The sequence below is a fragment of the Artemia sp. Qi Xiang Cuo genome, chromosome 5 (assembly GCF_049724085.1).
Source record: "Artemia sp. Qi Xiang Cuo chromosome 5, ASM4972408v1, whole genome shotgun sequence".
Classification (NCBI taxonomy): Eukaryota; Metazoa; Arthropoda; class Branchiopoda; order Anostraca; family Artemiidae; genus Artemia; species Artemia sp. Qi Xiang Cuo.
The window spans coordinates 73488036-73512125 of NC_142798.1; the positions used below are offsets into that span (position 1 = coordinate 73488036).

At 34.7% G+C, this 24090-nt stretch overlaps 1 protein-coding gene across 1 annotated transcript; it reads right to left on the reverse strand.

Moving 5' to 3' along the window:
* Positions 1 to 431: 431 nt before the first annotated feature.
* LOC148952499 (J domain-containing protein-like) lies at positions 432 to 22000 on the reverse strand. The gene is made up of 3 exons (XM_089088988.1): positions 21895 to 22000; positions 12830 to 13036; positions 432 to 2486 (listed from the first exon to the last, which is right to left on the reverse strand). The coding sequence occupies exons 1-3, from the start codon at positions 21967 to 21969 to the stop codon at positions 2310 to 2312; spliced, it is 459 nt and encodes a 152-aa protein (XP_088945114.1). The 5' UTR covers positions 21970 to 22000; the 3' UTR covers positions 432 to 2309.
* Between the last annotated feature and the right edge of the window lie 2090 nt (positions 22001 to 24090).

The window sequence follows — 24090 nt, forward strand, 5'->3', positions numbered from 1 at the left end:
AGACAAGGATGTTGAAAAACATGAGAAGATGAAAACCAACTAAGTGACATAAAGTAACTGGCAGTCTTATGATGCAAAGTTATTTCTGGAGAATGATCATCTATTGTCAGATCCATCATAGATTATTTTAGCCAGTTTATGTCTGGTTGGTTGCTCTTTTAATTCCCTTCCATAGACACAGGGGAATGTTTGCAACAAACTGTTTCTCAACTTCTAAAACCTATATCTTAATTATATATTTGAACTACACCCTAACTATAGATCTTAACTATTCTATATCTTATTTCTGTACCTTAACTTCCTATATTTTAAATCACAACATACTTTTGAAAAACCTAAGACTTTCGAACACTTGTCCAAATTTTTGGTTATCCTGAATTTTTTTTTTTTTTTTTACATTTAAAATTGCAACAATTAGCTTAGAGTTACAGTCAGAAGGTTTCATTTAATTAGAACATCATTACAAAAATAAAAACAGAACACATCTCAAACATAATAAAGAACAAGAAAACTACGAAAAACAAACATAAGCACAAAAAAAGCGAGAACACAAGAAACAAGAAAACAGTTGATACTAATATAAATTTAAAAAAAAAACATTGTGTATTTTTGTGACATCAAACGCTTTTGTTTTTCTTGTCCACTCTATTACAATGATCGAAAATGCACCCCAGTGCACCTTCAGAAGTGCACCACATTTTCTATCACCCAGGTGTCGTTTTCGAGAATCCTTCGAATAGAATCTTAAAAGCACTAGTTTTATGACACATTTTAAAAACTGAACTTTAATATATTGCCCGGTTTTCTTGCCATCGTCTTATTGGCCTTGTCTCGATGCCATACTCTATATCTGATTGAGCTACTTGACTTACAAGTGCTTTGTCTGGCCTTTTGGCGCTAAATTTTTCGTTAAGTAGGCCGCATCTCCCTCGTCTTGATTTATTCTGTATCGCGTGCTCTTTTACAAATATTAAACAAATCCCATCTCAACTCTGGTCTATTTTCCCATATGCTTTTTTTAGCTTGACATAATTATTAAAATTAGTCTTGACATTATTATTAATATTACTTTTCTTGCGGGAACCAAATCTCTCCTTGGATTTCCATATTTTTTGAAGTGACATCATCAGCTCTGGAAAAACGATCAAAATATTACCCCAGTACTCCCATGAAGGCTACGGGTGCCCCAACCGACATTTTACAAGATAAAATGTTGCATATTCTGATTCTACATGACTGATGAAATAGATTTTGTTTGAACTTAAATTTACCTTAAATGTTTTAAGAATCTTGCATTCCCTTGTCTATGTTTCGATGTTTTATGATATTTTATATATATGACATTTAATATTATATGATATTATATTATTATATATGATATTTTGTTACTTATATATGATATATTATACATATTCAATAGTCTCTTTGTTTTGTGGTTCTTCTTTTTTACAAGTTGCTTCAATTTTTTGAATACTTTGAAAACTTAGTTTTTTCTTTACATATAAATAAAACATTCATATACCTTTATCCCGACAAAGTACGCTTTATTTTTCACTTTGGTTTCACAAATGTTCACTTTGGTTAAAAATTTCTCCGAGAAATATTTATTATCGAATTCCACAAAGATACCCAAGGGGTATTGGGGACATTTTTGCGAACAGAAAAAATTAAAAATATGGATACACACCTGATTAATAGCAATTTTTTAACCGTCCTAACAAAGATTATCAGCTAGCAATTTGACTAACAGCTACATTTTCTTCAGCTACCAAAAGCGATTAACGAACAATTTTAAAAATAAGGTATTAACGAGCAATTTTTCGTAAAGCTAACAAAAAATTGCAAGCTAATCACTCCAGCGAATCGAATTGTTGATGGGGAAAAACTATTGGAGTGCATCACGAGCCATATTTAAAACCTGATAATACAGCAAAGCAGGATAGTTTCTAGCTATGCACTAGAATCCACGAATGCTAATATTTCTTACAGTTAGAAAATTATTCTGCAGGAGTTCTAAAAATATCTCAAGATAGGCTATGCGTGTAGGCTATTCTGGATGAACTAGGCTTAGGTCTGATCTAAACTTGTCAAAACTTATTAAGCTACCTCTCTTCTTCATTTTTATAAGAACCAGTTTCAAAATAACGCATATTGTTATGCCGGGTAAGCTTTTTTTAGTTTTTACTATTTTTTAGCCCAACTAATACGTTTCTGAGTACTATTAGGATTTTTTTTTGTCTTTCCATAAGCTAACACAAAATTGTTAGAAGACATTCGGAGTTAACAACAGGACGTTGAAAAAAAAAATCTTATATCTCATATCTCCTAAATTGTTTCAGGACTAAAGCGGGATCCTCAGTAATAACACGAACGTGTTCAGAGTTGCCACTCCTCCTATTTTGGATTTCCGCATGTTGATTTTCATTTTCAGGGTTGGCATCAGCTAGCATATTTTTTGGATCCATCGGCATTCTCCAATGAAAACACTAAAAAATAACAACTTTAGGAACTTTTAGTAGCACTAAGACAGTCTAAGCCGGAATTTTATTTTAAGCATTGAAATTATAAAGCATTGAATTATATTATAATATTGAATTATAAATTATAAATTATGAATTATAAATATTGAATTATATACAATATTTATATATACAATATTATATTTTATATAAGCATTGAATTATAAGCAAAATAAATTTTCGGCATTCCCTCTTTCCCGTATTTTATGTTGTCCATTGCTCCAAAGTCTTAAAATGGTAATTGTAAAGTTTAGCTGCATGGATGAAACGAAAATGTGCTTCCAGAACGTGGTAATGGTTCAGCTGACGACAGAGGTAGAAACCACCCCTAAAGTACAAAATTTGTTGTCTGCCTTGACCCATATTTAATCAATTGGTTGCGTGAAAGAGTAATAAAAAAGAATACGGCAAATTATCTTTGCAGTATTTCACAGAACGGTTTCCTTGAACTCCTCATTTCACTAAAAGCCATTAGCGACAAAATCACATAATCTTAGACAAAGTTAAAAAAAAATAGAATGGGGGGGGGGTGATATTGATTTAAATTATACAACCTAATTCAATATGTCCAAGAACCGTATGTCATGTGTTTGAGGCCCCTTGTATGAATTAAATAAAAAAAAACAAGTTTTTTAAACTGAAAGTAAGGAGCGACATTAAAACTTAAAACGAACAGAAATTATGCTTTATATGAAAGGGGCTGTCTCCTCCTCAACACCTCACTCTTTTTATTAAATTCTTTTGCGTTTTTAAAAAATAAAGTTACGAGACAGATTTAAATTTAAGCGTAAAGACTGAGGCAGTGAGGAAGGGACAGCCCCTTTCATATACGGAATAATTTCTGTTCCTTTTAAGTTTTAATGTCGCTCCTTACATTCAGTTTGAAAAACTTGTTTTTTTAAATTTAATTTCTGATCGTTTTTTAGTTAATGCAACTTTTATTTTGGCTCACCGTCATTGAATAAGTAAACAAAATTTGCATAAAAATTTTACTTTTCTTTTGCTAAATGGATGTCTCTAAATTTGGTTATGACGTAATTTACAAATTAACTTACGTAACTAACTTCTATATTCGTATATTTTTCTTCTGGCAAAAAATACAAAGTTGCAGATTTTTTCAGATATGAGCTTGAAACCTATGTATGAGGGTCTTCTGATACGCTTAATCTGACGGTTTGATTTTCATTAAAATTCTTTCATTTGTAGGGGTTATTTCCTCCCTCTTTAAAAAATTGGGTAAATTTTCTCGGGCTCGTAGCCTTTGATGGGTAATACTAAACTTAATAAAATTTATATATTTAGAATCAGCATTTTGAACCCATTCTTTTGATACATTTATTGACATCAAAATTCCGTTTTTAAAAGTTTCGATCACTATTGAGCCGTATCGCTTGTTTTTTTTTTAATTACGTATATGTTATTAAGTATATGAGGGGGTTCTCCCCTTAGTCAATACCTCGCTCTTTACGTTAAAAGTTAAAAAAAAATTTAATTCACAAACCCCTGAATCACAAAGACCGTTTAGTTAGAATAGATAGCTCTTTTGAAAGCACTAAAAAAAACTGTAGCGCAAAGAGTGAGGTATTGACTTGGGGGAGAACCTCCTCATGTACGTAATAATTTCTGTTCGTTTTAAGTTCTAATGTTGCTTCTTATTTTCAGTTGAAAAAAACCTTTTTTTTTTTAATTTAATTTTTGATCGTTTTTTAAATAATGCTTGGAAATCCGGCGCCCCCTTCATAGAAATGTCTCCTACGCCAAAGAAATACCTCCACGGAAAGATTCTCCCGAGTAACCCCCTCCTCCAGAAAAAAAATCCTTCCTGAAAATGTCTGTATACTTCCCAATAACCAATAAATAATGCTGGCAAGTCCGGCGCCCCCGTCATGGCAATTTCCCTTCCTCAATTAACACTTCCTTCCTGGACAAATCCTGCATCGTAACCCCCGCCCCCCCCCCCCCCCACTACCAGAAAAAAACCCTCCTGAAAACGTCTGTATACTTCCCAATAACCAATACTATATGTTAACATTGGGTAAAGTTCATAACTTTTAGTCCTCCCCCCGGGGACTTCGGGGGATTATGTCATCCTAAAAGACTTATTTATCATATTTTTGGCCATGCTGAACAAAATGGCCATCTCAAAAGATTCATTGGGTAACTTTGGGAAAAAAATGAGCGTGGGAGGGGGCCTAGCTACCCACCTTGTTGTTGTTCACTTAAGAAGAACACTAAAACTTATAATTTTCATTCCGATGAGTCCCCTCACGATATTTTAGAACCACTGGGTCGATTCAATCACCCCTGTAGAAACACAAAAAAAAACAACAAATAAACACGCATCTTTCTTCTGGCAAAAAATGCAAAATTCCACATTTTTGCAGATAGGAGCTTGAAACCTATAGTAGGGTTCTCTGATACGCTGAATATGATGGTGCGATTTTCATTAAGGTTCTATAACTTTTAGGGGGTCTTTCCCCCTATTTTTGAAAATCAGCCAAATTTTCTCAGGCGCGTAACTTTTGATGGGTAGCACTAAACTTGATGAAAGTTACATATTTGAAATCAGCATTGAAATCTGATTCTTTTGCCGTATCTATTGGTATCAAAAACCTGTTTTCTAGAGTTTCGGTTACCATTGAGCCGGGTCGCTCCTTACTTACAGTTCGTTACCACGAACTGTTTGAAAACAATATGCGAAATAAATATTCTTGCCAAACAGGATGGTCATGGAAGTTTCAAAAAGCACGGTTGAGGCCTACGTTTTAAAAAATACCAAATATATGTTCTTGCAGAGAAGGATGGTCACAGAAGCTTTAAAAAGTACAGTTGGAGTTGCACATTTTCTAAATCTCAATGGGACTGTCTTCATATAAATGTGGAGTGGAAGGTGTCCGCCTTTTGGCAATCCAGCTGGGGCTAAGCGAAAAGTAGAACGTCGTTGAATGGGCTGGGAAGTCTTCATACGAATGGATTCGAAGTAATTTAGAATTTTGTAGCAGGGAATAAACGGTGAAGCTCTGAATAAATTGGAGTTGAGAAGGAGCATGCGTTACTATATTGGTCTCAGGCAACTTGTTGCTCCGATAAATGCACGGTAGAGAAATTTATAAAGTAGGTTCATCCTGAAATATATTTGTCTACTGCAGTCTCGACGCATGTAAAAGCTCCTCCCATTTTCTCAGTGTAAACGAGCAACAGGGAAATGTAAATCAACACTGCAACAGGGAAATAGCCGAAATTTCATAAATTGTGGGTTTGGGACCCACAAAGTGGCGGGACTATTTGAAATTTACCACAAAATGTTTTACCACAGATTATCTATTAGGTTTCACAATAACTGTGATTTTAGATAGTCCCAGGGAGCGTCAAAAATTTTTTCTTCTTGGTAAGGAAAAATATTACCTGGAATTTTTCCTATTTTATACTCTTTTTTTGGGCCATAGATAATTTCTTAGACCACACTGCTTTTCCATTTACGAAAAATTAAGCAAGAAAAATGGTTTTAATTTTGATAAAGCAGTGAATAAATACAACAAAATAAACACTTAATTAAACAAACACACTCCGAATATTTCGGCTCCACGACCTGGAACCTTCCTCAACGGAAAAAAGGGACAAAATGAAATAAAAATGTTCTTTATTTAAACTTAACTTACATCGAAATACAACATACTAAACACACGAAGAGAAAGATGTGCCCTATCCAATGCCCTGTTCTTGGATAGCCCTATCCAATAACTGTTTTTCGTGAAATTGTTAGTGAGTTTTCAGAAAATTGAAGGACATCAAAAGAATTATATTTGTATTTTAAGAAGATCATAAAGTAATGCTTGTTGTTATTATTATTGTAAATATTCTGCCACAAACTTGCAAATTACTTAAAACTTCTTATCAGAAAGCATTTTTTTATTACTCATTAAGTTAACCCTCACGATTCTTTTCATTACCTTTCCAGTTTTTGGTTACGTCTAAGTTTGGTATAAAACTTGGAATGTTTCAGAATTGTGCTAAGAATATTTACCAAGTTTTTTGTCAGTTTCTAACCAAACTTTGTTTTGTCCCAAATAAGCTTATTTATTTAGCTTTAATATGGCATAACTATAGAAGTGAAATATCAATGTGAAGCACCAAGTTTCCCAATCAAATGTCATCACGTTATGGCATTGTTCAAATAAAACTTATTTTTACCTTGATCATCATTGCAAATTCATTCTTTGTGTTTCTTTCCATTCTCAAACTAATGTCATCTTTACCTTTTGCATTATTATAGCTATACCGATTATTTTCCTTTTTCTTTTTCATCTCTTCAACTTATTTCATTCTCCCTTATCCCCTAGACGCGCGATTTGTCTTTTTTCTTTTCCTGTTCTCCAGGCTGTGATTATCGATGCCACAGACGTGCCAACCCATGAAAAAAAACTAATGTCGCTTATCTTTCTTCTGGTTTACATGTTCTCCGGAGGAGCAGCACCCCGGCCCGGCTTTGTTTAATGGTTGAGATAGGAGATGATCGTACTGTATAAATTTATCTACAGTGGATGACTGCTGCGACGCCTATAACGTGTTAAAACCTTAGCGTAAAGAGCTAAGGGTGACGGGGTGGCAGAACAATTTGCTTTTTTCCCACTGGAATGGACTACCATCGCAATGCTGTTATGAATTGATGGAGGAAAAGGGCTAGAACAAACTACTTGGTCGCTTAAATTCGTTTCGGGTTAGGTTTGTTTCAATCGATTTCAATGGAAAGCGTCCTTGTAATACAAATAGTAATGCTTATTGAATATACTTATGCATTCCAAGCACATTATTTAGTAAGGTATACTAATTTTCTTAAGCTAATTTGTTCTTTTATTCTTAAATCCTATTACCAAATTGACCCTCGATACTAGGGGTAGTTTCCCAACTAGTTACTACTAAAGAATATTTGTAGCCACCTACTAAAGTCTTTGATTGAATCACATGCTGTTTCCAGCTGTCAAAACCAGGATAGCGGTAAATATACTGTCGTTGATTTTACCTGTCTGATCATGTTATTTATTTGTATCATCTAATTTAAATATTAAGTTAGAAGAATCGCAGCATTTACTAACTGAAAACAATATTTCAGGTTGTAATGTAGTGGTTGTAAGGTTGTCAGGTTGTAGTGGTTGTAATGTAAATATTTGTATCTGTGAACCAGTAATATCACCATACTTCATATGGTGATATTACCGATTCCTGTGTTGTTTACCAAGGCACCAAAACATTAAAGGAGCGTTACATATTCCCAATACGTAACGCTCCTGCTAATCATATTTTAATAAATATATACTGGACCCCTGGAACAAGTGATAATCCCGCAAGCAAAAGTGAGGATGGGGTCAAAGCTGGCAAAAGTCAACAGACTGCAGCTAAACTAGCAAACAAACAAAAAATCCATTTAATTTATAATTCATGAGTTTGTTTATTAACCTGGAAAATTTAGTTAAGGGTGATGGACCTGGAGTTTTGTGACCTTTTTTTTGGTTGTCCAAGTAAATATAGTCTTCACTTTTAATAGATCCAGTTTTGTTAATAGATCCAATTTATCTACTGAATGTTGAGAGGAGAGGGACCCATTTTTTGCACTATAGACAAGTTTATTTTGGTTTCCTATGCTTAGTTGTCGTTTTTTTGTGTTATTCTTAAAAACAACTGTTTCGTTTTTATCTCGCTTACTTAAAGTTTTTTGGTTTTTCATTGTGTGTTCACTGCTTTGTTGAAATTAAAACCCGTTTTTCTCGCTTCATTTTTGTACCCTTTTTTTACGACATCCAGCAAATAATTAATCGCCAATTAACCTTCATTTTATCGTCCATTAGCCTGTTTTTAAGACTTTGTAGTCTTGTTTAAATCGGAGGCGGGGGGACGGGGGAGGAGGGGTTTGAACCCTACTCCCAAAATTTTCTGCTGACATGTAAAAAATTAACGAAATGGATATAAACAAAACTTTGATGCGTTTTTATAGTTTTATTTTATGAATATTTTATTTTCAATATTTTTAATATTTTATTTTATTCATATATTTTTTTCAGCAACAGCACCACCCGGTGGAGCTCAAGGTGTCACTGCCGGCGTATCCACTGTTGTCAATTCTGTCTCCAGTCTTCTCCTGGCTTACTTCCTGCTTTGCTGCTAAGCTACACTATTTAAGAAGTCCATTAGTTTTTAAGACAATTTCAATGTGAATGCCAATTTGGCTGAAAAAAAATGTTTGAGCCTACCTAATGTCAACCTGTTCTTGCTCGAGCTTTTGAGATAATTGCATATCGTAAATTATGGATATCATGGCTGGCGAAAATCATTGAGAGCTTAGTAACTTTGCACTTTATTCTCTTTGGGCTGTTTACGAAATATTCTAATCCTAAATGTACATCCTGTTTCTTGGCCCTGGTTTTGTGTTTTCGGTAAAGCACTAGCTTTAAAGATTCAACAAATATTGGGAAATATCACAAGTCTGCTTATTTGAGCTAGTTTTAAAGATATGTCTTGTGTAATCTGAGAAGCAATAATTTTTGTTTGTTTTCAACTTCGCTATTTAGTTCCATAAGGAAACATTTTTTAAAATTAATTTTACTAGAATGAAAACTGAATTTCGGAATGAAAATCAATCTTATCAGAATGAAAACTAAAATTCGGAACGAAAACTAAATAGATTGTCTAAGTCAAAAATTATTTAGCCTACTGATTTTTTACATAATTTACAAGAATTGATTTCAAAGGAAGAAAGTATTTACGAAAAATAATTCATAAGAAACACTAAGGTTAAATTGGTAAGGAAACTGGACAAGCCAAACTAAACTAGTGGTTACAAATATATTGATATAAAATACATACTTTTGGTTGGAAGTTGTTCATAAACTGTTTAGCAATCATGTCAAATTCACTTTATTTTTTTTTACACTTGTTTTGTGCTTTTAATTCATTAGGATTAAATCAATGTATACTTCAATTGTCAAGCCAAACTGAACAGGATCATATATTTGGTCTTTTAGCTTGACTTTAATCGTAAAAATTCCATAGAAAACTAATTAGAAGAACCAAAAAAAAGGTTTAATACCGTTAGAATCCACAGAAAAAATATATAGTGTGGATATTTATCTGTACAACGTCAAGGTCAGTGTAAAACTCAGTTCAAATGAAGCAGAAAAATTAAAAAAGACGTTTCAAAACACTGTATAAATTAACTAAGAAATCTGCTTTAACTTAAGTTGTCTCATCTTTATTTGTGCTGAGGATGCCTTATTGATTATACTTGGAAAGATTATATTTTCTCGGTTCTTCTTATAATTTTCTTTTTAATTTTATAGTGACAGGTCAGCTCACCTTTATTTTTTTTTATATTTAGGCTTTTATGATAAAAGTTAAATAAGTCAAAATGTCTATTACAAAAGCCCCGGTGACAGTAGCAAAATTAACAAAGAAAATAAGATAAAAAACACAGATGACCTCAAGATTTTGCTCGGTAATATGATCCTAATTCAAAAGGTGTTATGTGATCTTTTACAGAATTATCATATTTACATTCCACTTACTGAATTGTACTTGTATTTAAGTCAGGACACAGGCTGGAAATCAGCTTTCTCTGGCGCAGAAGGGACAGGTGGAAAAAGTTCATTTTGCATCTTCATCAGTAAGTGGAGGAGCTACTTTTAGCCACCGTGGGCATCAATGGCAGCTATGCTGACAAAAACTTCCAATTGGCTCAAGGTCTCTTTGCACAGTTATAAATTTATATCCCCCTTCCATCAAAACAAGTTCCATTGATTTATTCAATTCATTGTCTTTTATCTTATTTAGTTTGCAAGATATTTAAACGCTTATCTTTTTTCAAAACGTGCTGTCCTCTTTTCTTGTTCAGAAACCATGTGAAATTAGGGTCTTTTTATAAAGAAACTGCGTTTACAATATTGGGAATACTTTGAAAATCTTTCTTTAGTAAACAACTGCTTTTTATTAATTCAAAAACCTAATTCACATTTTTCAGTTTTTCCACTCCCCAATAAAAAGTATGTAGTGTAACATAAGGCCTTTGAGTTACTGTAGCCATGACATCTTTTCTGGGACCAACTTGAGTTTCCGCTCTCCAATAAAATGTATGTTGTGTAACATAAGGCCTTTGAGTTACAAAATGTATGTTGTGTAACATAAGGCCTTTGAGTGGATGTGTTTGGAGGAGTGGTGGGCGTGAGAAGGGGGGTTAGTTACCCTCCAATCACTTTCGACACTTACAAAGGGCACTAGCCCTCTCAATTTCGAATTGAATGAGCCCATTTTGAAGTTTTACGACAACTCTATCTATAAAAACCTTATATGCCCCCAGGGCAGAACTTACAACCTTTGACCTTGGGGCTCTGGGGGGTTTGTCATCCTTAAATACATAATTTCCAGAACTTTCAACAACGTTGAAAAAATAGCTATCTCTAATACAACCCTTGCACCGAGGGCTCTGAGGGGGTTATCATCCTAAAAGACCTAATTTCAAGAACTTTCAACTACGTTCAACAAAATATATATCTAAAAATTTTGATCGGATATGTTTGGGAAAATGGTGGGCGTGAGAGGGGCGTTAGTCACTCTCCAATCACTTTCAACTATTAAAAAGGCACTAGCCCTTTCAATTTTCAATTGAATGAGCCCTTTTTAAGTTTCTACGCTTTCAATAAAAACCTTATACGCCCCCAGGGCATAACCTACAACCCTTTCCCTGAGGGATGTGGGGGGGGGGGAGGAAGGGATTGTCAGCTTTAAAGACCTAATCTCCAAAAATTTAAACTCCGTTGAATAAAATGGCTATCTAAAATATTGATTTGATGTGTTTGGAGAAAATATGGGCGTGAGAGGGGGGTTAGTTGCCTTCAAATCACTTTCGACTATTAAAAAGGGCATTGACCTTTGATGAACTTGCAGAAACTTGCAGGACCAACTTGAGTCTCCGCTCTCCAATAAAATGTATGTTGTGTAACATAAGGCCTTTGAGTTACTGTAGCCATCGCATCTTTTCTGGGGACGAACTTGAGTTTCCGCTCTCCAACAAACTGTATGTTGTGTAACATAAAGCCTTTTAGTCACTGTAGCCATCGCATCTTTTCTGGGACCAACTTGAGTTTCCGCTCTCCAGTAAAATGTATGTTGTGCAACATAAGGCCTTTGAGTTACTGTAGCCATTGCATCTTTTCTGGGACCAACTTGAATTTCCGCATCTCCAATAAAATGTATGTTGTGTAACATAAGGCCTTTGAGTTACTGTAGCCATCACATCCTTTCTGGGACCAACTTGAGTTTCCGCTCTCCAATAAAATGTATGTTGTGTAACATAAGGCCTTTGAGTTACTGTAGCCATCGCATCTTTTCTGGGACCAACTTGAGTTTCCGTTCTCCAATAAAATGTATGTTGTGTAACATAAGGACTTTGAGTTACTGTAGCCATCACATCTTTTCTGGGAGCAACTTGAGTTTCCGCTCTCCAATAAAATGCATGTTGTGTAACATAAGGCCTTTGAGTTACTGTAGCCATCACATCTTTTCTGGGACCAACTTGAGTTTCCGTTCTCCAATAAAATGTATGTTGTGTAACATAAGGCCTTTGAGTTACTGTAGCCATCGCATCTTTTCTGGGACCAACTCTTATCCAGTACTTTTTGCACCCAACCAAAAATTAGAGTAACTGGACTCAAATGTTCGTTTTAAAAAGTTTTATAGTTCATATTACCAATTTATTAATCTAAATTGTGTAAATTAGCTATAAATTTGTAGTAGCTAAATTGACCATTTCAATTAGGAAATTAGGATAGGTCAAATTAGAAAATCGTTAAAGTTCATCGCTTTATGATTTATTAGCTTGAACTTCGTACATTAAGCTACCAAATCACGTCGGCTAAGTTGATCATTTCAATTTTAACAATAAGTCATTTTAATTAACAATAATAATTTTAATTAACAATAATCATTTTAATTAACATTCAAGTGTACTTAAAATTGATGAAAATGAGACTAAGGTTGCATTAAGCCCCTCCCCCCCTCATTGATCCCTGCTGTGGTTGAAAGAGGGAGAGCCTATTTGGTCTTACCCAAGAGGTGCCCAAATAATATATCCATTTTCTGCATCTATTCATCTATCAGAAAAACAAAAATAAATGAATAGATTTGCACAATTCACAGGGGCACAAAATATGATTATAATTTTATACTTAAGGATTTGTGGATATTCTTTAACATAGCTTAAATGTGTATATGTACGACTGACTGGAATTTCAGGAATATTAAATAGAAAAAAGAATACAACTTACAGCTCCTTTGTTCATGCTCTTCCAAGTCTGATAGTCTACATTAAGGCCACTGCTTCGCCACCTATCATATCGAGCTTTTTCCTCAGGGTTTGTAAGAGTTTCTTTTGCTTCTAATAGAAGCTGGAAATCCTCACTTTGTACAGATTTGCATTTATCTGGGTGTTTTAATTTAGCTAAAGCTCTATATTCTGCCAGAATCTGGTCTGTCTGTAATTTAAAAATATTAAAAGCATCAAATAATTTCAGGATGGGGTCAAAGATGTCCTTCTAGAAAGAGGGAAGCGATGACCTGCACTACTTTTCCAGCTTAAAAGGACAGTTGTATAAAGGTTTGATCCCCCCCCCCCACAAAAAAAAGAAAATTACCAACTTGTAAAAGCGTAACAAAAACGCCCATAAAAACATTTTTATACATTTCTTAAAGTTTTTTTTTGCGCCCCCCCCCAAAAAAAAAGAAAGAAAAGAAACCTTGAATAAAATCCTGGAAACACCTTTGACCTCCAGCCATCTCTAAATTTCCCGGTCCTAATGAAAATCCTAAGTTTGCAGATTCCCCTCTCCCTCCCCTCAAGTCAACTACCCTATGCATAAGAAGTCGAGTGGTTATTGGTAGCAGAGGTTTATCCAAATCTCAAAATACCAATGATCCCAACCTCATTAACCCCTTTGAGTTTCTGCTAAAACCTCCTCCTTACACATGATAGAAAAAAATTTACTTATAACTGTAGATTTCCAGAAGTTTAATTAAGCAATACTCAGAATTTTAACATTCAGAAACTACACAAATCAATATCCCTTTGAGGAACTTCTATTTTCAGTATAATTCTTATTACAAAAGTGCATGCGAGCTCAATACCCTCAACTTCCGAAATTAATATATTTTCTCAATTCACCAGACTAAGACTAGAAAACCATCCTGTTATAAAGAAAGATGGGAAAATTATTTTCTTAACTTTTAACGATTGGCATCCTACCGATTTCTCAACCCAATACAACTTTTAATTCTCTTTGATGAGATAATCTGAGTATGTATCCAATTTAAGCTATTACTGCTTCATCCAATATATGCGCTCAATGTTTTTTTTTTATTATTATTAATCTCCTCATCAGAAAACCGAAGAGAAAAAGAAATTCATCAATAAGTTCCATACCAGGATGGATTGGACCAGTTTTGCCAGTTGCTTGGTCTGAAGTTGCACTGCCCAAAAGTGAAAATGACCTGAAAGTTCTGTTTTTCTAGTGACATGCGCCAAATGAACGATTCCCCCCCCCCCCCCTCAAAAAATGCCCCGATTCGTAAAATTCAATGCGCAACCGCCTCAATAAAGTGCCATAATGGCGCATATGCACCCCATCTGTCCGCTCAAGATTGTACTATTAAATTACCCAAATGCTAGAATTGTAGTCTTAGGTGATGTTAACAACTTAAAACTTTACCTGTAGCCTATGCACAGCTGAACCATATTTTTTTTAATTTACAATTTACATTTGGATCATAATAGTTTGTGATGGTCATTCCCTTATCTTAACCCAATCCAGAAAGAAGCTTGTTATTGCCTTTTGAAATAATCAAATATTTCAAAAAAATAGATGTTGCTTCACTTAAACAATAAAAGGAATATCAAACACTACGATTATGAAACTGCTAGCATTATCTAAAATTATCTTACCCCAATAAAGAAAAATGGTAGTAGCATGATGATGATTGTCTCCATTAAGTATATTTTACTTCACTTAGAAATTCTTTGTTAACTGGCATAAGAGTTGCTTAAACAATATTCCTCTCATCATTAAAACTGCATACAAATATTAAAGTTTTCAAAATGCTAATAACTCAGAAAATTTCTTTGGAAGGGTAACTAGCTCCCAGGAAGTTATGACGTTGATAGGCTCCAGGATGAGAATTTGATAAAAACTTTCCAGGAGCAGTTGAATACTAAAGTAGAGATTTTAAAATTTGAGAACATGGAAGATGGATAGAATAGTTTCAGGAAAACAATTTGTGAAGTCGCTGATGGTGTCTTAGGCAAGAAAGTTAGGGCTGCAGCTAGGAATATTAGTGAAAAAGCTTTATGTTTAATAGAGAGAAGGAGCTTGTTCAAGAATTATCTGAGTGATAGATCATATGATAACAAAAGGAATGTAAAGAAAGTGGAGATAGCATTCAAATATGAACTAAGAAGGTGTGAAGTGGAGGCCATGGATAAAATTGCCGAGGATCTGGAAGATGCAGCTAGATGACATAATAGTAAAATATTGTGCAGACACGTTAATAAATTGAGAGAGAGAGAGTAGTTAATCTAGAGTTTTCCCAATTAAAGATTTGAACGGGGCCACAATTAGTGATAAGGAAAGAGCTTAAGAGAGATGGGTAGAACATTTTAAGAATATGCTAAACCGAGATAGAGTTGCAGGAAAAGATATAGAGGAAAATGAAAAATTTCGTGATACCTTGAATATGAAGGAAGGTTTGCTTTGTGAGAAGGAATTAGCGACAGTACTAAAAGGATTAAAAAATAATAAGGCTTCAGGTGCTGATAATGTGGTAAATGAGTTTCTTAAATATAGCAGCTCTGAGGTTAGAAATAAGTTACTGAAGATTATGAATACAGTTTTTGAAAAAGGGGAAAGTACCTAGCGATTTTAGGAAAACATTAATTAAACCACTGTTAAACCACTGTATAAGAAAGGTGATAAGAGTAAGTGTGGTAATTATCGAGGCATTAGTCTGATCTCTGTAGGTAGCAAATTACTTAGTAATATGGTACTTTTTAGATTGATAGATGCTGTAGACATAGTTTTAAGAGAAGAACAGTGTGGTTTCAGAAAAGGCAGAGGATGTGTCAACCAAATTTTCACTGATAGAAGAGCTTTAGCAAAGGTCTTATCCTTGTATGGTATACCAGACAAATACATTAAAGTGATTAGTGCTATGTAAGAGAATAACACTACTGTTGTTAAGGTGGGAAATGAGGTTAGCAGCTGCTTTCATAAGAAATCAGGAGTTAAGCAGGTTTGGGTTCTATCCCCCTCTATATGCATCCTTTTGATGGATTTTGTCTTAAGAAGTACACAAAAGGCAATGGGAGACCATGGAATCAAACAGGGAGGAAAAACTCTCTTGAACTTAGATTATACTGATGATTTAAGCATCCCAGACAAATTGTGAGCAAAATGAATGAACTTTTAGAGGTTTTGTGAGTTCAAGGTGCTAGAATAGGCTTGAAAATAAATGTTAAGAAGACTAAGTCACTAAGGCTAGAAATAAGTGAAGATGAAAAGGTGACGTTGGGTAACGAAAAGATTGATCAGGTGGATGGCTTCACTTACCTTGGTAGCATAATTAGTAAAGACGGTGGGAGCAGTGAAGATGTTTAAAGTAGAATAGCCAAGGCTCAAGATGTTTTTTCACAGTTAAAAAACGTTTGGAGGAATAGGAAGACAAGTCTGTCAACCAAGATTATAATATTGGAAGCTACAGTCATGACAGTGGTTAAATATGGCTCTGAAGCATGAACGCTCCAAAAAGCAGATGAAGATTTGCTAGATGTTTTCCAGAGAAATTGCGTACAGATTGTTCTGGGTACCCAGCTGACTGACTGTATATCAAACAGTAGGCTGTACAAAAAGTGTGGTTCAATCCCGTTTTCTAGAGGACTATAATGAGAGATAGGTTGAGATGGCTAGGACACGTTCTGCAGATGAAGGATGACAGATTGCCAAAGATTGTCCTTTTTGGCCAACTATCTAGGGCTAAACGGAAAGCAGGTTGTCTGCAGTTGGGGTGGGAGGATGTCATCAAGAAAGATTTAAAGGAAACGGGAACTTCCTGGGAAAGTGTTAAGAGGGAGGCTTTGAATAGATTGGGATGGAGGAGGAGTGTGTGTAGCTGTGTTGGCCTCAGGCGTCTTGGTGCTGTGGTGGTTGTTAGTAGTAGTAGTAAATAAGAGTAGTTTATCCCAAGAATAACTATTCATGTTGTTACCAATCAACCTCGCAGCAAAGCTGTATCCAGGGTGTGGGGGTAGGAGGCTTGACCCCCCCCCCACAAAAAATGTTCGTCCAACTTGTAAAAACATTAAAAAAAAGCATATAAACAAATTGTTGGTGAGTTTATTAGTTTTTTTGTAACCCCTCCCCCCAAATAATCTTGGATACAGCCCTAACTCTAAGCATTGATAAATTTAGAAACAAAATTGAATAACATAATGAGATGTAAGAAGGCACAAAGCAAGGAGGTAAATTGCTAGACAAAGAATGTCTGGAACCAGAGTCTGAATTATGCCCCAAAAATGTAATTTTAAATATCTACCACCACCATCTTCTCTCCAAAGGCTACTGACCTTCAATTAACTAGAACAAAATTAAGTTTTTTAAAGTGAAACTTTCAGAGATAGACCTAGGGTGTTAATTTACTTACTGGACAAGCTTTCTGTAATGATTCAAAGAAGCTAGTAGAGTCAGGTGAATGGAACTTTAAGGAGTCAGCTGAAATGCAAAACAGTGAGAAAACTGGAAGTTTCTCTGGAAAGTAAATATAACACTACAGCATACATGAGGCCAGAGGAAAGTGTTCTGAGCCTAATTCCTCTGCTAAATTCAGAGCTATTAGGTGTTAGATAATTTGGGAAAATGTATCTTAAATTAAAAATCCTTAATATTGCTTAAACTCCAATTCAAATCATTGGAATTTTGCTACTATTAAAACTTTAAGTCCAGAAAAGTAGACTCTAACAAAAATTAAGGAAAGACATTCTTTTGTCAAAGTTTAAACTGGTTTTGAGTTTACCTAAAAACCTGTCTTGCATGAAATCTTCTAACTCTAAGAAATATAGGAGGAATAGAAACAAGACCTGGAAAAAAATCCTTCCAAGGACACAATTTTAGCCCCACATCTATTAATCTAACTAAGCTGTTTTACTACATCTAAGATAGCAAAAAAAAAACATCATCTACATTTTACCAAATTACAAGATAAAGCCTGGAAAAATTGCAGCTAAATAGTTGGTATATGATAGTAGTGGAGTGTTTGCTCCTGATCTGAACATGATAGTAACACAGTTCTTTCTTCACTGTATTCACAATTTTTCAATTCACTGATCTTCAGAATTACTTCTAGCTTAACTAGATCCAAACTCCCTCCTCATAAAAGTGCAGTTTATAAACTCTATAGAGCTAAAAAGTACTACATCCAAATTTTAGGGGAGTCAAATCACAGGTCATTTGGCCCCTCCAAAATCCTGCTAAATTTTGAAATATAGCCTACCTTTTTTGGTACTTTCAGTGAAAAATGCCTTTTTGGCACTTTCATTGAAAAAAAAATGGGCCCTTGAAAATATATTTTACCACCACATCCCACTACACTAGGATATAGCCCTAGGCTTGAAACACAAGTCTCTATTTTTTTTTTTTTTTTTTTTGAATTAGTTTTATTTGGCATTATGAACCAACTGATGACAATATCCAAGCATAGAAATAATGCAAACTCACAAAATGAGCAAACTGTTGTATGTAGCTTAGGGTACAATTTAAAGGGCAGTGATTTGCTTATTTGGAAAGCATATTAGATGGTACATTGAGTGGTAAGTTCATCTTTTAGCTAGTAAATTAACCAAAACATTGATGATTTTAATCGTAATTCTACTACCCTATAATAAAACTGGATATTGCCCAAAGCTATACATCAAACTTTTCTTAATGTTCCATAAGCTCAAGTTTAATTTACACATGCAGCCAGCAGTTGCCAAGGCCAACCAAACTCTTGGTATAATAAAAAGAACATTCTGCAGACAGCTCCAAGTGGGATTACCAAGCTTCTAAAGGACCCTATTCAATCAAAATTGGAACTTAGAATGTATATTTATACTGCATTCAATAATTGTAATAAATTAATCCTGGAATCTGTAGAGCAAAAAACAATAAGATGTAGAAAGTTTCAACATCTGCTATTTTCTGCCTGACTCCAAAGGCTTGAAATACCATCTCTTGCAATCCAACATAAGCAAGGAGATGCATAAACTGGTCTGTGACCAGGATATCATCCCAAACCTTTTCCTAATAGACAGTACATCAATAACAAGAGGGGATAAATTTAGAGTTTTTTTTTCTATTACTACACTAGGAAGAAAGTGAACATACCAATGGATCAATGGTGTAGCCAAGGGAGCAAGGGGGGGGGGGGCAGTTTTCCTGTGCACAGCCTCTGGGCAGGGCACCAAACTGAGTTTTTTTTATCAATATTATGATTTACTTATATTGTGATAGCAATGGGGAGGTGAGGGGGTACACAGACTGACATTTTTCCCATGGACTGAATATACAAGATGTACCTTCACACTGGATGCCTTTTTTATGCTCTTTCTAAATTTAATGCTTTGGCCTTGAAGATGAAAAGGGCAATATATGCCATTTTGGTCAAGAATGAGTTATGTATGTGTTGTGGGTGCCCTTTTATGCTCTTTCTAAATATACTCATTTGGCTGTGGAAATTAAAAGAGTAATATATATCATTTTGGTCAAAAATGAGTTATGTATATATTGTGGGTAAACTCAGCACAAGGAATCAAATGTGGTGCAGCGTTATCTGTCATGTATGTGTTTTGGGCAAAATCAGCACAAGGAATCAGACAGAGCAGCAAGAATTGTCTTATCTCATGCCATTATGAAGATAAAAAGAGATATGTGTCTCTTTTTTATCAGGTTTTGTTGCAATTGAAAATGAAAGAAGAGGATTATCTTGGAGACATTACCTTAAATTACCTTAAAAATTGCATTGTCCAGCAAAATAAGGAAAGATAAACACCATAAAATGGAATAATTTTGAATTTGCTCAGAATCCTTGAATTTAACTTATACCAGTGAAAAGAGCACAAAAAGTTGGCTTAGAATATACTTGCTTTAACTCAATTAGCCTCATCTTTCAGAACAACCATGGCCAACAAAATTTTTTCCATTTTTTGGCTCTCCTAAAGAGTTACAAAAATGGCATATGTTGCTCTTTCAATTATCACAGCCAAATTACTTCCTTCATAGATTTTATCTTTGCCCCTTAGAGCGATCCATAAAGTGGCATCCTGCTCCATATTAGAAAATGGTTATATTTTCTAATGGAAATACAAAAAGAATTATACTTTTCAAAATTTAGAAGAGGGTAAAACAAATTGATAAATATGAGATGGCTGACCCCATCTAAATAAAAGATGCTAATAAAACTAGTATTATGCCTACTAGAGCCCTTATTTTATGCTCTTTCCAAATATCATGGTCATTTTTCTGACAATTTACCCTACCCTGTCAGGCTAATAGTGCCCCATATAGCCATAAAAATATATTTCTCTACTGGGTAAATTTCTAGTTTAGCAACTTTTTGCTACCTTGGAAAGGGTTTAGGTTAGGAAATTTGAAACTTTCAGCAATGAATCCAGGGTCAAAAACATACTATAAGAAGGTATTGCCAAGCTTTTATGTTAACCCTCTTCTGATTTCTAACTCTTAAATATTTGCCTACTTGACAGGTCTATTACCTATTGAACTTTTGACAAAACAACATTTTACCTTAATTTTTATTTATCACTTTCTTTTTCTCTGGTTTTAGTTCTCAATAATGAAATTCCTTTTATTTTAGTAGAATTTTAAGCCATATCAAGGGGTTTTTACTAAATTTAGGAAATGTATTTGCAGATCATTGAAACCTCATAAATTGGGATTGAGCAGCTGAAATTACTTTTGTTGTACTTCATTTAAGCAGAAGATAAATTTTGCAAGGTTTCACTTTTATAACACAAAGATTTTAAAGGTAACTGCCCTCTAGAGGGAGAAGGAGTAGAGGTAGTTATTTCAAAATACCTTCCCAGGACATACTTTAGTCTGTGGATTCATCCCTGAAAGTTTTACTTTCCTAGTTTAACCCCTCTCCAAGATAGCAAAAAGTAGATAAACTGGAAATTTACTCTCTGCTGTTTTGCACCTTGTCTTCTTTGAAGACAAACAGCCTACACAATGTCTTCTTTGAAAACTGTTTTTTTTTTATATTACTGGCCTGGTGAGGAATTACATCATTTGGTATAAATTCAGGACCACTCTAGGTCATAAGGAGACAGATTAAGAGAACAATTCTTACTTCATAATATACACAATAATCCTAGGTAACATATTTTGCAGGGGGAGAACCTTTATACTCACTTCTTTTCTTGTTTTTCCAAGAAATCCATGAATTTCTTAGAACCTATATATTAACAGAGTATAGCCTAATCCCACACCCCCTAATGTGTAAATATGTACCCAAAATTGCATTCTTAATTTACATATAGCCTTTATTTGCATCACAAATGAACTTTACCCTTGCCCCATGATGTGCAAATACATAGGCTACCCTGATTTGGATATATTTAGGGGTGGGGGTTAATTTCAATTGTAATGCAAATGAAGCTCATATTTAGATTCAGAATGTAATTCTGGGTATATATTTACATATTAGGGCAGTGGGAATATTTGCTAACAGGTTCTAAGAAATTCATAAATTTCTTAGAAAAACTGGAAAAACAAGGATAAAGGTTCTCCCCCTAAAAAATATGGGATATCCACCACATGGCTTATATGGGAGTAAAGTCTATATGTGATGCAAATGGATGTTATATTTTGATTGAGGATGCAATTCTGGGTATCTAGCCTACATATTATGGAGTAAGAATTGTTCTTATGTCCAGCTGGGATCCTAGGCTTAAAATACTGGTTGGCCTGATGGCTAATTCAAAGATTTGTATATATATACACTGTCAAATTAGCCATTTGGTGGTATCCCCCTTATCATAAATGACAATTGCCAGTGAGATAGAGTGGCGATGGCTGATTAGTATGAAATGATTTGAAAATTAGGTTTTAGCCTAAATATGCTGCAGCTTCACACCAGCCTAAATCCTAAGGGATGGTATTACCCTTCCTCCTTCTGGTGTCTATTTTAGCATTGTACTGGTCAATGTTTTACAAACAGACCAGGTGTAGCACTACAGACTCAAAGCAGTTACAGCCAAAATGTAGTCGATGATGGGCTAAATGCTTGTACTTACTGAGGAGTGAGGGGAGCAGTTCAAAACCTTATAGTAGTCTACGAAATAAGTTTTCTTTTCAAACAAAACTTCCATTCGGCATTTAAAATAATATTCTTCTAAAGCATGTTCTTCATTTTCAAATTAGTGCTTGCTTCAGAGGGATCTGCAATCGATAAGATTATATTTAATCAGTTTATAAAGAGAACGCTAAATGTCAGGCTGAGCAAATCTTTTCGTAAAGCAAATTTAAATTAATTTTCCTTTTCACGCATGACTTCAATTATCATCAATTGAACACTAGTTGATTATTTTCGTTATAAAAAAAAGCCAATATGAATAGTTTTGGAATGAGTCGAATCAAATTTCAAAAATTATCCATTTAAAGCATATCCTACAAAGGTTATATCTCCTGAAAATCCCGGTTTTCAGGGATAAATAGACCTAGGATAGGTCATGCAGAAAAAACTGTTTTATTTTTAAGTCCTTGATACTTTAATCAGTAAAATTAGTTTGTGTTACAATAAAAAAGGCATAGAAACATGAAAAGAAATCTAAAAGACGGGGTGAAAACATACATGTGATTGTACTTTCGATCATTTGCCCTAAAAGAGCCCTCTGGCTATTAATTCCATATTATATCTGCAGTTAATAGAAAACGTTGTAATATTTACAGTATATTTTCATCATATATACTCTGCTAAATATTTTCATGCTGTAGCTTTATAGAAATTCACGTAATACCATAGCTGTCGGGCACATTATAGAAATTATTACATATTACTGATAATCGCGATCCTTATCTTCATTATGGCAAAGTTGACCGACTGAGAATAGCATTCCGTTCATCAGATTTCATTTTTGCCGAGATAATTGCCATATTTGCCTTTTCAGTGGCAAAATATAGTGTTGCCTATAGTAAAGGCTATAAGGCTTCAATGTTTTGTTGCTTATTTTTTTTTCCCCAGAGGCACTTCATATGGAAGGGGTCGTCGTGATTATGGAACTACTTCAGTGGAGTCTCATTCGATTGGAAATCGGAAGTTCTAGTTCCTTTTTAAGAGTCGAAAATCATCGAAAGGCAACTAGCCCCCCCCCCGTCCCGCCCTTTTTTCTCTAAATACATCCGATAAAATTTTTTATATAGCCATTTTGTTACAAATAGTTCAAAAATCATGTAACAAAAACTCCGGGGTCGACACAGCCTCAAGGGCCCGGGGGCAGGCGTTATAAGTGTGGGTATATATAATTCTGGTAGAAGGGATGTCCGTATGAACTTCAAAGAGGGCTCATTTGATTGGAAATTGAAAGTTGTATTTCCCTTTTTAAGAGTCAAAAGGGATCGGAGGGCATATACACCTCCCCCCCTCTCCACACACACCCTCTTTTCCCCAAATGCATTCGATCAAAATTATGAGATTGCCAGTTTGTTTGAAATAATCCAATGATCAGATAACGAAGACTTTGGGGTCAACATACCCCCCCCCCTAGATCCCGGGGGAATGGTTGTAAATTATGCCCTGGGGCATATAGATTTTTTTATGGAAGAGGTGGCCGTTTAAACTTCAGAGGACACTCGAATAATTATAAATTGAAAGTTAGAGTTTTAGAGATAGAGTTTTATGCAAGAGGTGGTCGTTTAAACTTCGAAGGAGACTCAAATAATTATAAATTGAAAGTTCTAGTTCCATTTTTAAGAGTCAAAAGTGATCCAATGGCAACTAGCTCCCCCCCCTCCTCGACCGTCTTTTCCCTAAATACGTCCGATCGAATTTTTTGTTCAAAATAGACCAAAAATCAGATAACAAAATCTCCAGGGATACCCCCCCCCCCATATTCCGTTTTTAAGAGTCAAAAGTGATCCAATGGCAACTAGCCCCCCCCCACAACCCTATTTTCCCTAAATATGCGATTCGAATTTTTATATAGCCATTTTGTTCAAAATAGACCAAAGATCATATAACGAAATCTTCAGGGATAACATAGCCCCCTAGAACCCGGGGGCAAGTGTTGTAAGTTTTGCCCCAGGTGCATATAAGGTTTTTATGGAAGGGATTGTTGTATAAACTTCGAAGGGGGCTCAGTCAACTGTAAATATAAAATTCTAGTACCCTTATTAAGAGTCAGAAGTGATCGAAGGGCAACTATCCCACCCCCAGCCCTTTTTTACAAATGCATCGGATCAACATTTTTATATAGCCATTTTGCTCAAAATAG